Source organism: Globicephala melas, chromosome 11, assembly GCF_963455315.2.
Source record: "Globicephala melas chromosome 11, mGloMel1.2, whole genome shotgun sequence".
NCBI lineage: Eukaryota > Metazoa > Chordata > Mammalia > Artiodactyla > Delphinidae > Globicephala > Globicephala melas.
The window spans coordinates 41548894-41563913 of NC_083324.2; the positions used below are offsets into that span (position 1 = coordinate 41548894).

General features: G+C 47.4%; 1 protein-coding gene across 1 annotated transcript; it reads right to left on the reverse strand.

The window, feature by feature from the left end:
• CCR9 (C-C motif chemokine receptor 9) lies at positions 1-14685 on the reverse strand. Its single transcript, XM_030845337.2, has 3 exons — positions 14594-14685; positions 8643-8687; positions 1-1215 (listed from the first exon to the last, which is right to left on the reverse strand). Exons 2-3 carry the CDS (start codon positions 8661-8663, stop codon positions 127-129), a joined length of 1110 nt encoding a protein of 369 aa, XP_030701197.1. The 5' UTR covers positions 8664-8687; positions 14594-14685; the 3' UTR covers positions 1-126.
• Between the last annotated feature and the right edge of the window lie 335 nt (positions 14686-15020).

Below are 15020 nucleotides of genomic sequence, written 5' to 3' on the forward strand. Positions count from 1 at the left end.
TTTTTATTTCCTTTTTTTCACTTCCTTTTCCTTCTCTGCTTTCCCTTTGGCCCTACCAGTAAGGGAAGTCATAGCTGTATTTCTTGTTACTTCCAAAAGGACCATCCACCTCGGGGAGAAGATCCCTCAGAGGGAGAGAGCTCCCGAGGTTGTCTCCAGCAACATAGATGACAGCTTCAGGCTTCCTTCTCTCCTTGTAAATGAAACCCACTGAGCCTGGCTGATGCAACCCAAGTTCTTTAGGGTCTTCACAAGATCCCGGCGGAACCTCTCACCCACAAAAACGTAGAGAACAGGGTTGAGGCAACTGTGGAGAAAGGCGATGGTTTGAGTGACCTGGAAGCTGATGTCAATGTTGGTGGAGACAGCACAGCTGGAGATGAACGTGCTGTAGGCATCGATGGTCTGCACCAGCAGAACGCAGTTATGGGGGAACTGAGATAGGATGAAGACAGTGAGCACAGTGACGGTCACCTTCAGGGCCTTGTGCTTGGATGACTTCTTGGCTTGTATCAGGGTGTGAATGATGATGGTATAGCAGCAAGCCATGACCACAAAAGGGAGGAAGAATCCCAGGATGACTTTCAGAGTCAAGACAGCTGACTTCAGTTTGGTACTGTCGTCACTGGGGTAAACCATGGTGCAGATAGCGATCCCATACTCCTTCTTGACTTGGCTATACAGGAGTTCTGGGACGCAGAGTGCGGCCGCCATCACCCAGACAGTAAAGCAGACCATTTTGCTGTACAGAAGCCTTTTCTGCCTCCACATCTGCGCTCTCATGGCCTGAGCAATGGCGATGTACCTGTCCACGCTGATGCACGTGATCAGAAGCACACAACTGTAGAAGTTCATCTTGTACATGCTGTTGACCACCTTGCACATGAAGGTCTGGAATTTCCACTGGTCAGCGGCAGCAATGGCCCAGAAGGGAAGGGTGACGAGAAAGAGAAGGTCAGCGATTGCCAAATTCAAAAGGAACATGTCGGTCATGGTCTTCACCCTCGTGCAGTACCAGTAGACAAGGATGACCAGACTGTTGCCCAAGGCCCCCACGATGAACACGAGCCAGTAAAAGGGTGGAAGGAAGTAGCTTGCGAACTGCCTGACGTGGTTTTTCTTACAGAATAAGTCAGTGATGTTGAAGTTCCCGTAATCTTCCATGGAAGACGTGGTGTCATAGCTATAGTCATCTGGCATGTTAGGGATCAGGCTCTGCAAGAAGACACAGGACGGCACCGGGTCAAGGGCATGCTTTTGGAGGTTCTATCTCATGATGGCAGAGGCATGGAGCCCTTGAACCTTCCATTCCCAAAGTCTGTGATAAGACAAAAGAAATGTATGTGTAGGAAGTAGGAATTCTGAGAGCATCTGCTTGGATTGTAAATGATTTATTTATTCAACAAATGTTTATTGAGCACCTACGACATGGTAGGTACTGGGTACATGCTGGAGAGTCAGACATGGTTCCTGCTCTCATGGAACTTACCTACTCTGGGAGGAGACACTCAAGCAAAGGAACAGTCACAGGCTGCATGACAGATGCTCTGACGGCGTGGGAAAGAGGGTCTGGGACCACTGGTGGGCGGACTTTTATCAAACTAAGTGAATGGTTCTGATTGTCCCTTCTCTCTACCCTCCCAAAAAGGTCCTCAGAGGCTTTTAAACTTTTCTGGGTCCAGGTTCCCCTGAGTCTTCTGAAAGCTGTGGATCCTCTGTTGGAGAAGCACCAAAGAGTCACACATGCACCCACTTACACATGTGCACACACATGAACACACACACATATTCATACACTCTCACATACATGCACATACACAAGAACCAGGACAGACTACGTGATTTCAGGGTCCCTTGTTCAAAATTTGTTAAGAATTTCAAGATAGCAGAGCATTAAATCAAGCAAGTGACACTTCTAAGCATGAAGCGTGCAGCATGGGTGTGTGTAACACACCCATGAAACCAGCCCTCACAAGCGCACACACACACATTTACAAACATACATGCACACAAACATGCCTACACTAATACACATACTCACATGTACATATAAGCACACGTTCAGACACGTGTGCACACACCCTCATGATGTGTACACACGTGTGCTCACACACACACACACACCCCTCATTACAGCTTCAATGGGTTCCTGGCTCAGAAGCCTTCCTAGAACCCCTGCTGGGGGAAGAGGAAATAAAGGCTGAGATGGAGCCCTTGAGTCAAGCCTGGGATGGAGGGAATGGAGGAGAGGTTTGCCTGGTGGAGGGGAAACTCGGTCCCGCATCTGACATGTTCCAAGGCCTCCACTTACAAATTCTCACATGCTCTCACTTCCCACCAGCACCCCCCTCCTAGGGCCCCCATTAGGGCCCCCAATCCTGCCAGGGACCACTAGCTCTCGTTCCCTTGCCTCAAGGCACGTGCCTTGGCAAATCTCATCTCTCCCTTCATTTCTGCTCCGGAAATGCAGCAGTTGTTCAGTTCATCTAGAAGCATTTGGACTAGAAGTAACCTCAGATCCCCACTAGGTTTTCATTTTGTTTTAAATATTTAATGCCAATAAATATTTAAGTAAAAATATTTAGTTTATGTATTAAACTATTCATGTTGAAATAATAAAACATCTTCTACCAGTCGTCTTTCAGCTGGGAGTTCCCCTTCTACACACATTATCATCTCCATCTATTTCTAATAGTTTCAACCAGCATTTCCCAAACCATGTTTTGGGTGGAATACTAGTAGTTCAATAGTTGAGAATCTCTGCTTACTATATCACCTTCTTTGAAATTCACAGTAATCATGAGCATATTAAAGGCTCTGAGAAGTCCTGCAGAGCTTCTTTTATTTTAACTGCATGATAGCATAGTAAAGGCTCTGAGAAGTCCTTCAGAATCTGTTGAATTTTGTTTAATAATGTTTCCTAATCTTACATGAGCATGGAACCTGTCGTGTGTGTGTGTGTGTGTGTGTGTGTGTTTACTGAGTGCTTATTAAGATATCAGGACACACTGAGTGGACTGATAAGGTGCAGTAGACGCTGGGAGGCTGTGGTCTTCTGAATTCTGAAGCTCGTACCGAGAGCTGAGGTGATGGGTCCATTCCGTTTGGGCCCCGACTGGCAGGAAGTGCGGAGGACGCCCAAGGTAACCTGGACTGCAATTAGGAAAACCTGAATCTGGTCCTGATCCGCCTCTAGTGTGCGACCAAGAGAAAGTCCTATTGCAGAGAGACCCCTGGGGGCCAGATCCAGGAGCTGGGTCTTCAGGAGCCAGCAGCTGGGAACGGCCTGCTTCTGGGAAGAGCTGAGGAAAACTCTCCATTTTGAATGTGCTTCGTCCCCAGGCCTGGTTCACCCATCCTCAACGTACATTTAAAGATTCCCCTCCCAGCTTTGGCTGTTGTCTGCGAGCCCAGATCGTTGGGAGGACAGATCTTACGGATGACTCATATTTCAGTGAAGATGCTAGGACACTTCTGCCAAAGCAGGACATGGGAGCCAGGCACCGTCAGTGGCCCCACTGGGAAGGGCATCCCCTAAGAGGTGGAGTTTGAGTAGACTTTGAGAGGAAACAAAGAACTTTCAGGTGGAAGGAAGAACACGAAGAGCACAGAGACCCACAAAAGTATCACTGGAGATTTAAGAAGTTAGGAGGGTGACATTTTGGAGGAAAGTCAGTAAAACCATGCAGATGAGCAGGTGTCAACTGTGAATCCACACAGTGAGTAAGTGTCAAACTGCTTTGTAGAGGGTGTTTTTTTTTACATTTTTGGGGGGTTAAATAGATTTAATAGACTCTCACATGAGCCTGCACCCAAGGCTGTGAGTTACGGAGGCAAACAGCATCCCCATTCACAGATGTGGCACAGAGGGGACCCCTAGCAGTCCCAGTGTCCCAGGAGACCCAGCCTTCTCCATGGCCTGGTAAATGAGCCCGTGACCACCGCTCCCCAAGACTGTGTCCCAGAGTGGGGACACTGTGTCCTGCTTGAAGCACACGGAGCACGTTTTCTTGTTGGGTGAGGGTTGGAGGACCCAGTGCTTCAGCATAGAATTGTATTTCGTTAGGGACTCCCCAGACATATTTTAAGAGTGACTGAATTCACACACAGAAAACCTGGGTTTGTGTGAATTTTATCAAGACTACAAGGTAAGCCTATATCATCCTTACAAGTTCAAAGCATTGGCCATCTTTTTGAGGATGACAAAGGAAGAATTCACGTCCCAGGCTAGGGGGAGCCTGGACAAACTGTCCACCTGCATCGAGACTTGTACTCATAGCTTTGTCCATGCCTGATAGGTAAATACCCAAGGATCCTTTGAAAATCTCCCAGCAAGTGTAAACGTCGATTATTTACCAATTTATTTGATTCCTTACTGTCAGAGCACCCAGTGCACATCAGACCTAGTGCGGAGTACAGGACATGCATGCATTTAATCCTTGACCTTCCAGGTAGGGGCGGGCCCCTCTTCCAGATGAGGGGCACCTGGCTTCTGGGAGGAATTCTGAGGTTGCCAAGCCATTCCTCCCTCCCTCCCTCCCTGCTCTCTGAGTCCTAGAGACACTGCTCTTGCTGGAGAAGCTACCCACAAAGGCTGTTTTCAAAGTCTGGGTCGGAACATCTTGAGAGAAGATCAGTGTAAGGATCTGAAATCCGCACGGTCTTGCGTGCATCCAGGAGCACCTGCTGGAGCTCCTGGCCTGAGCACTGTGTGGAATGACTTCCCACAAGCTGCTGTGAGTTTACCCTGGGGTCTGCATCGAGGTGGCATCTAGGGAGCTCCCCGTGGAGCCCACCCTCTCCACCGAGAGGGGACCTCCAAGGGCCTGTCCGTATAGCTCTGTGTCCTACTCACCAAGACCTAGCCTAGATATTTATCTGGCATTTAAATATAAAAGAGAAGTGAAGAAAGGCTTTCGAATCTCCTGAAGAACAGGTGAGGGTTTTTTTTTCTTTTCGCTCACGCACCATATAAGTTTTGTGACTTAATCAGGATTCCCTTTTTAATTGGGAAACTCAGTCAAACTGGTAGCCCAGTTATAGTAACCAAATAAGACCCTTCAACCATTGCTGTCCAATAGGAGTGTAAGGCAACTCTGGGTTACTTTTGCATTTTCTAGTAGCCAAGTGAAAGAAGTAAAGAAGAGACAGGTGGAATTCACCTTAATAATGTATTTTATTGGAACCTAGTATGTCTAAAGTATTTTTTCGTTACATAAGCAATGTAAAAGTTACCAAAATATTCTACATCCTTTTGTTGCGGAGATTATATTTGCATGGAGTGCATTTTACACGCACGGGGCATCATAGTTGGAGTGGCCCCATTTCGTGTGCTCACGGGCCCCACGTGGCTCGTGGCTACCTCACCAGACAGCACAACTTTAGGCTGAAAACCCAAGTTCTAACTCCTTCCCTTGGTCTTTTCTCCCTATTCTGTCAGTTTCCTCTGACCCTGTTGTAACATATGTCCTTTCTTTTCTATTCTGTTGTACGCACCCGGTAAGGTGCCTCAAGTCTGTTATGGAACACAAGGCAGGCAGTGGAGACGGAGTGAGACAGGGTGTCGTTATTGCTGGGAAGTGTCCAGGGCCTGCTCTCTGAAGGGGCTGACCATTCTCTTCCACATCAAATTAGAATGTCTAGAAATCTTACCTAAGGTTTCTCTTGCATTTCTTAGCAAACTGTGTTGTTCTCAGACACTCTTAAAAACATGACGTCTTTACCAACTAGACCACTATTCGGAGCCTGTGGACCCCCATGAGCAGAGGTCTGAGCCAGATCTAGAATATACTTCCAGTGTGAGGTGTGGTGATTTGCTGGGGTGGACAGGGCCCAGACCTGGCCAGGATGGTGTTTGTGTGAAAATGCCACCATCTCATTCCCTGCCTGCCTAGGAAAACGGCACGCTCATCCTAGGCTTGAGAAACAGGTCTCTATTTCTCGTTCCTTGCCGATAAATAGGGTGATTTGTTCACTCATTCGACAGATATTTACTGAGCACAGAGTACGCGCCAGGCAAAGAAGCCACTTCCAAAGGACACCATTCGCCTCGGTGATGGAAATAGAATTGGAGTAAAACGTTAGAAAGGTCAATGGCTCCTGCGTCAGGCCTCGCCTGTCAAGCCCGAGGCTGGGATGGGGGTGGGGGCAGGAGGGGAGGTCCATCTGCGTGCAGAGCCCTGACGGCAGCTCCACAGCTCAGAGGTGCCCTAGACAGGGCGGCCTCGTGGGATGGCTCTGTTACTCCCAGGGGGCTACTGAATTGGGGGATTTATATCATTTATTTTGGATGATTTTTAGCATTTTGATCAAGAAAAGAAGCGCATCGTAGTCATAGGTCTAAGTAGACGAGACAATGTGTCACAGCGTGCCCAGTGGCCGGCCCGGAACTCAGCAATGGGCTGCCTTCTCCTCACGTAGGCTTTTGTTCCTGCTTTGGAAAATGTTTTTGGAAGCTCAACAGGTTTTAGAATGATGTTCAGATGTTAGAGACCATCTTAAGAGAGGAGGAGACAGACCCAAGGAATGGAAGGTTCTGCCCCAAACCCTCAGCCACTGGGGGAAGGTCAAGGCCAGAGCCATCCCCCAGCCCCTCAGTCCCAAGCTGGGGCACTTTTAATCCCTGCTGACCCAAAGCCCAGCTCTCCACGTGCTGATGTTGTCAAAGTGGCCACACCAAACGTGAGCCACGGCATCTGGGTCCCAGCACCTGAGCTGGGCCTCACGGAGCCCAAGCAGAGTGGCCGTCAGGTGCCCTACCTCCCCACTCCCCAGCCCAGAAAGATTCTGGGCACCAGAGGATGCCCGGGAGCTGCCTGATGCTAGGGGCAAACCTCAGTGCACGGCCGGGCAAGGGGCCTGCGCTGCCCGCTGGTGCCCCCAGCGAGGCTCTGCCCCACAGGCCCTGGCCCCCGAGCCCGGGCAGGTGTGTCCTCCTCCCCTCACGAGAACCTTGGCCCAGAAGCAGCAGCCCAGGCAGTGAACGTCGTGCTGCTCCTGGAGCAGGAGGAAGGTCTCCAGAGCTTTCCGAGGCCTCCCTCGCCGACTCACGTTGTCTCTGGAAACCTTCCCCCAGCCCCAGGCCCCTCATTCCCACCTCTGGGGAGAGGCCAGGGTAGAGGGCAAAAGCTGTGCCCCTCATTGCTCCTTAGTGCCAGGAGGCGGCAAATGGGAGGGGCGGGACACAGGCAGGGAGGGATGCGTTGGGAGCAGTGGGAGTTGGCAGGCACTGCCCCAAGGTGCTCTGTCCCCGCCTTCGAGGAAGTGAGACTTCCACACAGTGAGGCTTGGACCTCGGTGTGTTGACATTTGCCCACAGGGGGGGACCCAGGGAAGCCGTGACTCTGAGAGCACCCTCCAGGGCTCCTCCTCCTTTTAGCCACGAGACCTGGAACCTTCCGTTCCTTCTCCCAGCTCGTTTCCTCATCTGTAAGCGTGGCTCTGCCTTTACCGTGAGGCTGCAGGAAAGTGGCACCCTGGCTGGTTACTGGCACATGGCCAGTGCTCAGAAAGGTGGCCACAGGGACGTCATGTCTATTTCCCAGGGTCGTAGCTACAGAGGTCCCATCTTGTCCCCATGTAGGTTGTGCTGGACACCTCTTGACCACAAAAGGTCATTACTGGGGTGCATTTTTCTTCCTCTCTGGAGCTGCCTTGCAGTCTGGATATCTTCCAAGATTCCAGAGGATAAAACCGAATGACTGACAGCGTCAGCCCCGTTTCTAGCATCAGGGATGAAGAGCAAATTCTAACTCAGGAGAGAAACTAAGGGTCTAATTCTGGTTAGAAAAATAGAGACTGACCTCGTTACTTCACCAGGTCCAAAATAATTGTCTTGTTGTTGTTACGGGATATGCAATGACGTATGCAATACTAAGTATCATTAGCATATGATAAATAACTTTTTGGACATCAGGGGTGGCAACCACCAATCTCCACAGATGGTGGGAACCTACAGTGTCCTGTGAGGGATGGTTTGTCAGCTCCACTGAGAAGGTTTGATTTCAATACCTACATGTAAAACCCAGATTCTTACTTTGAGAAAAGCAAAATTAAAACCTTTAGGTATTTTTGTGAGCATTTATGAATATAGCAAAAGCATAGGAATTTGATTTGATTCTATAATTAATTACATTTGACTATAAAATCACAAACAATTCTCTGATGACTTTACTCACTCATTTTTGTTGGCCTCTTTTCCTCTTTCAGAGAAATATATATCATTATGTGTTTTTTGTAAAGGCTACATAATGTTATGTAAGAAACAAAGCTAACATGCCCACCGTGGGTCTTTTAAAAACAAACTAAATGGATTCTCTCTTGTCCTCTTTTGTCTGAGTTTCAGAACAGACACATGGGACAAAGACATCCTAAAGATCATATAATCCTCACCTATTAGTAAAATCTAAAATAGCATTTTCCTCTGTCCTCCCACATACCCCAAAGCTCTTCTAGCGCTTCGCGTTTGCAGAGCCCCCTGTGCTGGGCATCGACCACCTGTCCTGGGCACTGCTCAGCAGAGCTCTTACCCTGGGAAACCACAGAGAAATCCTTCCGCCACAATAGATTCCTTCCCACTCCCTGAAAAGAGACCCCCAAATAGAGTGCATTTTGAGGAACCCAAGGGGCGTAGCTGTACTCACTGTGACTTCTGTGGGGACCATGGTGGGTCAGATGCAAGCTTGCTTCTAGAAAGAGAGGGCAAAAATCAAAAAGAGGACTGGCTCTTAACTCAACAGTAACAAGTACCTAAAGATGGAGATTAAGCATTAAATCTGTTTGTTCTCATGGAGAAAAAAAAAATCCCAAGCAAGAGTTAGAGTCCATGTTATACTGATGTCAAGTCAAATAGATTTCAAGTCAAGTCTAGATTTCAGTATCATCTTGGTTGTTAACCTAGAAATGAAAGAAACCTCTCCTTTGAGAGCCCTGTGTGGCTTTGACATCTTCCCAGCACGTCCTTTTAATCTTAGCCCTTTTCCTCTTGACTCAACTTCTCTATCAGGTGCCACCTACCCCCATTTTTTCCACCAAGGGACTCCAGAAGATGGCAGGACAGCAGTGACTTAAGAATGTGCTGGGCTGACTGCAGGGGAGGGGCCTCTGGGTAACCGGGTGGCAAGGACACAGGAGTGAGGTGGCGTCTGTCAGTATCAGTCCCTCTCCAGGAGAGGCCCTGTGCCCCAGCACCTACCTGTGTGCTCTGTTTACAAATTCAGGGCCGATTTACTCTGTACCCCAACTCCAGCAGGAAAAGGAAGTCCTTTTCTTTGATTTGTTTACCAAAGAAAAGGTATTTGTCTAATGCAAAGGGCCTCCGAGCTGAGATAAATCTCAGCTGTTGTTTTCCTGTGTTTTGAATCTCTGCAAAACCCACCCCTCTGTGACCAAGGGAACAACCGCTTGGCTCCCTTCAAGGAAGGGGTCTGTGCCCATATTTCCAAGAAACATGTTCAGCCCACCCCAAGCTTCTGGAAGGAAACATTCTCCTTCATAAATCCAACCCTAACCTGTTGGGCTTTTTTTTCATAACACGTTGTAACTGTCCCTGCTTTTCTAAAAGTGCAGTCGTTTTAAAAACATATGAGGGACAACCACTCTGGAAACCCGTTAAACATACACCCTGTGATCTAACCATCCCACTCCTAAGTATTTACCTAAGAAAAATGCAAGCTTATATCCACACAAAGACGGATATATGAATGTTCATGGCAGCTTTATTTGTAATAGCCAACTACTGGAAATAGCTCAAGTGTCCTTCAAGCATAGCTAATGGATAAGTCACTGTGGAATAGCCATACAATGGAATTGGAACAGCTACTGATACACACAGCAACGTGGGTAAATAATTATGCTAAGTAAAGAAGCCAGACCCCAAAAAAGTACATACTGTGTGATTCTACTTACAAAAAATTCTAGAAAATGTGAACTAATCAGTAATGACAGAAAGTAGATCAGTAATTTCATGGTGAGAGAGGGAAGGGGAGGACGGGGCAAGGCAGGAGGGGGATAAGAGCACGCCAGGAAGCCTTTGGGGTGATAAGTATGTTCACTATATTGATTGTGTGATGGTTTCACAGTTATATACATATGTCATAACTTAGGTTCTGCACTTCATATATTTGCAGTGTTTGTAGCTGGACCTCAATAAAGTGGTTAAAGTAGAGAAAGGAAGAACAGCAAGATCTGATGAAAGCTTTGTTTTCGTCGCTCCTCAGAGTCATATCTGGCCATTAGCAGGCCAGGAGAAAGGCGGCCAGAACTTCCTCCCTGCAACCTTCCTGCCAGTGGCTTCTCCACAGTGCCTTGGAGTGCCTTGTGCTGTTGTGTGGGAATTGAGGGCTCAGTGTGAACTCATGTATTTTAGGGTTAGATGAGATTAGACAGATGGTGATGATGATAGAGAGATAGATGATAGATAGATAGATAGATTGGTAGATAGGTAGGTAGATAGATAGATAGATAAATTTGTGTGGACACTGCTATGTATTTGAGCATATTTGCTGGCTCTGTCTGCTGAGAGGAGCTAAAAGCCATGACACACAGTAGAATGACCTTCTAGTGCCCAGATCTGGGTTTCTAAATACCTTTCTCCCTGCCAAGAAACCAGGATTCCTTGGAGAAATGTCTGATTCCAGAGTTAGGACAGGGAAACTATAAGATGAACCTGGGACTGATTTTTGCCACAGAAGGCAAGTGTTCAGAGACCGTGAGGACTTGTCAAAGGACATAGGCGCCAACTTGATGGAGTTCCACTAGCCAAATCTGAGGCAATTTAAGCATCAAATTAAATAATGATAGCAGTCTTTATAGCACATTCAATTAAATGAAGATCCGTGAATCCATACTGATGAAAATAAATGAGTAAATACATGAGAAAAGTAATATCCTCTTATGGTGCCAACTAATAAGTACAGAATGAATAACGTTATTGGAAAATCACCAATGGATGATGAAATTAGTGGCTGAATGTTTGATGAGGAATTTACTTCATCTCAAAGCATCTCCCCCCAAATTACATATTGCCCCATTGACTTTATTCTCTGTTTTTTTTTTTTTCTGAATCATGCTCTAAAACAATAAAATCTTTGTAAAAAATTGCCCAGTTAAGTTTGAAAGATCTCAACTCAGCTAATTTAATTTTAATACAGCTTGGGTAATAGGGAGATGGTTTTTGAGACATTTGTTAGAAAACACTTCCTATATTTCTAGTACCTGTGGCTTATGTCATTTCCTTTTAACTTGCGTGAAGAGACTGAATATTAACTAGATAATATCTGAGAAAACAAATGCCCAAAGGAGGAAGCCACATGAAAGAATGGCTTTGGTTATAGTTATAGGTTGAAAACAAGGATTGATGGTAATGATGTTGGTAAGAGTTTGGGGGAAAAGCCTCTACTCGGCAGTGGGGAGTGTAAATCGTTGTGACCTTTTTGGAGGGTTAAGCCATATCTTTCAAAACATACAAAGCACAACAGCTCTGACTCAGCAGTTTATCTGCTGAAAACACGTCCTCCTAGTAGTCGCACAAAGAACATAAAGATGCATATACAGGCATATATGTTGCAGCATTTTTTTTTTTTTGTAGAACCAAAAAACTAGAAACAACCTATGTATCTAGCAATAGTTAATATTCTGATACATCCATTCAGTAAACCACATGTAGTCAAGACATAGAATAAAATAGACCCCACACTGATACAAAGAGGTCAGCAAGATTATTATAGTGTAGAAGCTTACGATGCATGATCTTTTTAGAAGTATATAAAAGGTTATACACTTCACAGCTGATCAGTACTGAAACGTTCTCTGGAAGGAGCTTGAACAAGGATGACCAGTGGAAAGTGAGACTTTCATTTTTTCCTTTAGGTTTTGTAAACTATTTAAATATTTTACTTTGTGCACGACATTCTAATTTAAGGGCTATCATAAAAATAACTTGTCAGCTTTAAAAAAACAAAAAAAGAAGCCCTAGTGCTATTCCATTCTGTACACCTGTTTGCAAAACTTGTCCAAAGGAGGAACTCGTAGCCTCCTCCAGCTGCCTGCGAAGCAGCTCTGGAAGAGCAAATCTAGCAAGTAACTTGCTCAAGCTACTTTTTGCAGCTTTGGAATCCTACACCAGCTTTTTATAAAGGTTTTTCTTCCTTCCATTATAAAAGTGTTTCTGGCTCATAGAAGATTTGGAGAGAGCCCAAGAGTAAAACTAAAAACGAAATATATTCCTCCGTGGACCCACCACCTAAAGACACCGCTGAGAGCCTTTTCATCTATTCCTCTCTTCTCTTTGTCAGAATACTTTTTGTCTATTTTATTCCACAAACTGCAAAGTCTCAGAGCTTGATTTCATTTTCTTCTCGCCCCTGAGAAGGAGAGAAAAACGGGGAAAACCCCACATGTGACAAAACACACTGAAAGCAAGGTGGGAGAACACGAGCGTTGGACTCAGGGCCGCCCCAAATCTCTCCCCTTGCCGCTCGGTGTGGCCTCATCCAGGGCAGTGCAGCTGCCTAATCTGAAAAGCCTGCTTGTGTTTCGAAGCCCAGTGGAGTGAGGTGGGGGTAGCACACTGGCCGCCATCTGCTTCTTGGTCCATCCTTTGCTGCCTGTGGGACCTCAGCAAGGAGCGACCTCCCCTCCCCCAGCCTTGGTTTCCTCCTCTGTAAAATGCACGTGATAGCCCAGCCTACTCCAAGGGCTTGTTTCGAGGGTCAAGTGCAATGCTGTGCATTAAGGCTCTTAGCGGAATGCAGAGAACTCTGCAACAGTGAGGGAGCAGTCTTCATCCCACAGCTTACTTGACACCAGATACACTTGCTTGGCTTAAACACTGTACAAGACATGATCCGTGTCCTCAAGAAGCTCACATTCAAGTACAATGAATACATCATGGCTGCAAATACCAATAATGGGAAATGCTATGAGACGATTTGGGAATTGGGAGAAGGAAGCTGGGTCTCTGGCGCTGGGGAAAATCCAGGAGGGCTTCATTGAGGAGGCAACATTTTTGTTGGCCCTGCAGGCTGGAGAGTGTGGGGACATGCAGTGAGGGGACAGAACATGACTCCAGGGCAGGGAAACACAAAACATATCCACAAAGGCATGAACGCCAGAAAGCAGAAGGTATGTGCAGGGTCCTTAGAGGTAGGGAGTTGTTAAGTCTCCAAGAGTGGAAAGTGCCTATTAAAAAGTTAGCCTGGAGTCCATTAATATCTAACCATTATTTTTCTATTCTCTGCTGTCCTTAAAAGTAACCAACATGAAAATCAGCATGGAGTTGCTCGTAGTAGCCCCAGTGAATTGGATACTGATACTAAAGTGAGTCAGGAAGTCAGGTCCTGACTTTGATCTTTGTCCGACTTTGTGCAGGGAGGTTGGATCACCTCTCGCTTTTTTGTTTTTGTTTGGAAGCTCTGCCTTTTTCACCCTGCGCAAAAGCAGGGACTCTGAGCTGGCTATCTGCTGCCCCAGCCTGGGTCAGGTGCCCACCCCTCAGGCACTGTGCTGGGCTCGGGGCTGTGAGTGGGTTGCATGTGAGGGGGCTTCCGAACAGACGGACAGATATTGGAAAAAAAGAGGCTGTCAAACTCCAGGTGCTGAAATGGCAGGTGAACTTTGGTTGGTTGGGCGAGGGGAGGGAGAAGCAGGCCTCACCCACTGGTGGCTGCCCCACATCCCAGCCCCGCACTCAGCAGCTGCTCCCCCGCAGTGCATCCAAGTAGTAAGAGCCAACTAAGAACTAAAGAGGGTGAGCGTGTTGACAGGACAAAACAGTAGTCACTGATGAGTCATTTAAAATAGGGTGGCTTTGCTTTTTTCTGATCATAAAGGAGTATATTCACAATGAACAGCAACCAAAAAAAAAAAAAATCCCCCAAAGCAAACATATATAATGAAGAAAATAAAAACCCCCCAAACACCTCTCTCCTAGGATAGCCACTGTTCATTTTCTGAGATGCAGCCTTTCAGACATTTTCTCTGTAACACAATCTCACACACACGCACCCACACACACACACTCTGAAAGGAAATCAGACTGCACAAACCGTTTTCTGTCTTGCTCTCTAGGGAACAGTCTTTCATGGACCACTTTATGTGCCAGTTCAGTGTGAGGCCGTATCACCAGATTGGGTGGCTGCCAAGTGTTCCACTCTCCGGATTCTCTACGGTTCATTTAACCAGTCACCTCTCGGTGCAAAGTTCGCTTGTTTCCAGTTTTTCACTGCTACAGAGAATGCAGTGAAATGCATGCTCTCCCTGGGACAGTCTCTCAGACCCAGGGACCTCATCGGGACTTCCCTTTCCCAGCCCCTGGCCACCTTCTTGCCATCTGTGCCCCCCTCCTGCTTCTCCCTCCAAATCACAGAACAGACTGCCTTGAACCCAGGCTTCACACATGTGGGTGGGAGGCTGTCCTGGAAGCCTGGCCAGGGCGCCACTGGATTCACCTCTGCCTCCCTGGCAGCTTCTAGCCAAGTACCTGGTTCTCAAGGCCACTGAGCAAACGAGTGGGTTTTAGAAGCCATCGTGGCAGCACACAACGGAGGACACGGGTGACACTGGGACGGGGAAGAGGAGGAAGGGCGATACTCACGGTGGAGGGCAGCGTGTGAGGCTCCTGGAGGAGGCCACCCCGCCAGCTCTGGGTCTGGGGAGGGGGCTGGCCTGCCGTCTGCCTGGGACGAGGGGCAAGCCTTCTGTGAGCTCTGAGCAGGCAGCTACCCGACGAAAACACCAGAAAGGAAGCCAGGGCACCCCTGCCTGTGCTGTCACTGGTGGGGTGGCCAGGAGGGTGGGGAGAGGGGAGTCACCAGCTGCAGCTTCCAGCGCTCAGCTGAGTCGGTGATCTGCAACCAGAAATGAAAAGCAGAGAAATGCTGGGTTAAGGAAAACCGTCTTCTCTGAAGACGCACATACAGATTGATCATCTGAGAACAGTTTCTTTTCCTAGACAGCATGGCTACTTTCAGGAGATGGGGAAATGGAGAGTCATCCAGAGAGGTCAGCCTTTTCTGGCAGGC

What these genes read in the sequence shown, in the direction of transcription:
- CCR9 (XM_030845337.2), bottom strand. Translation starts at nt 8,663, where the DNA reads ATGGTCCCCACAGAAGTCACA. An exon ending in TGGTCCCCACAGAAGTCACA is followed by an intron (nt 1,216 to 8,642) that starts GTGAGTACAGCT and finishes GTCTTCTTGCAG; the next exon opens with AGCCTGATCCCTAACATGCC.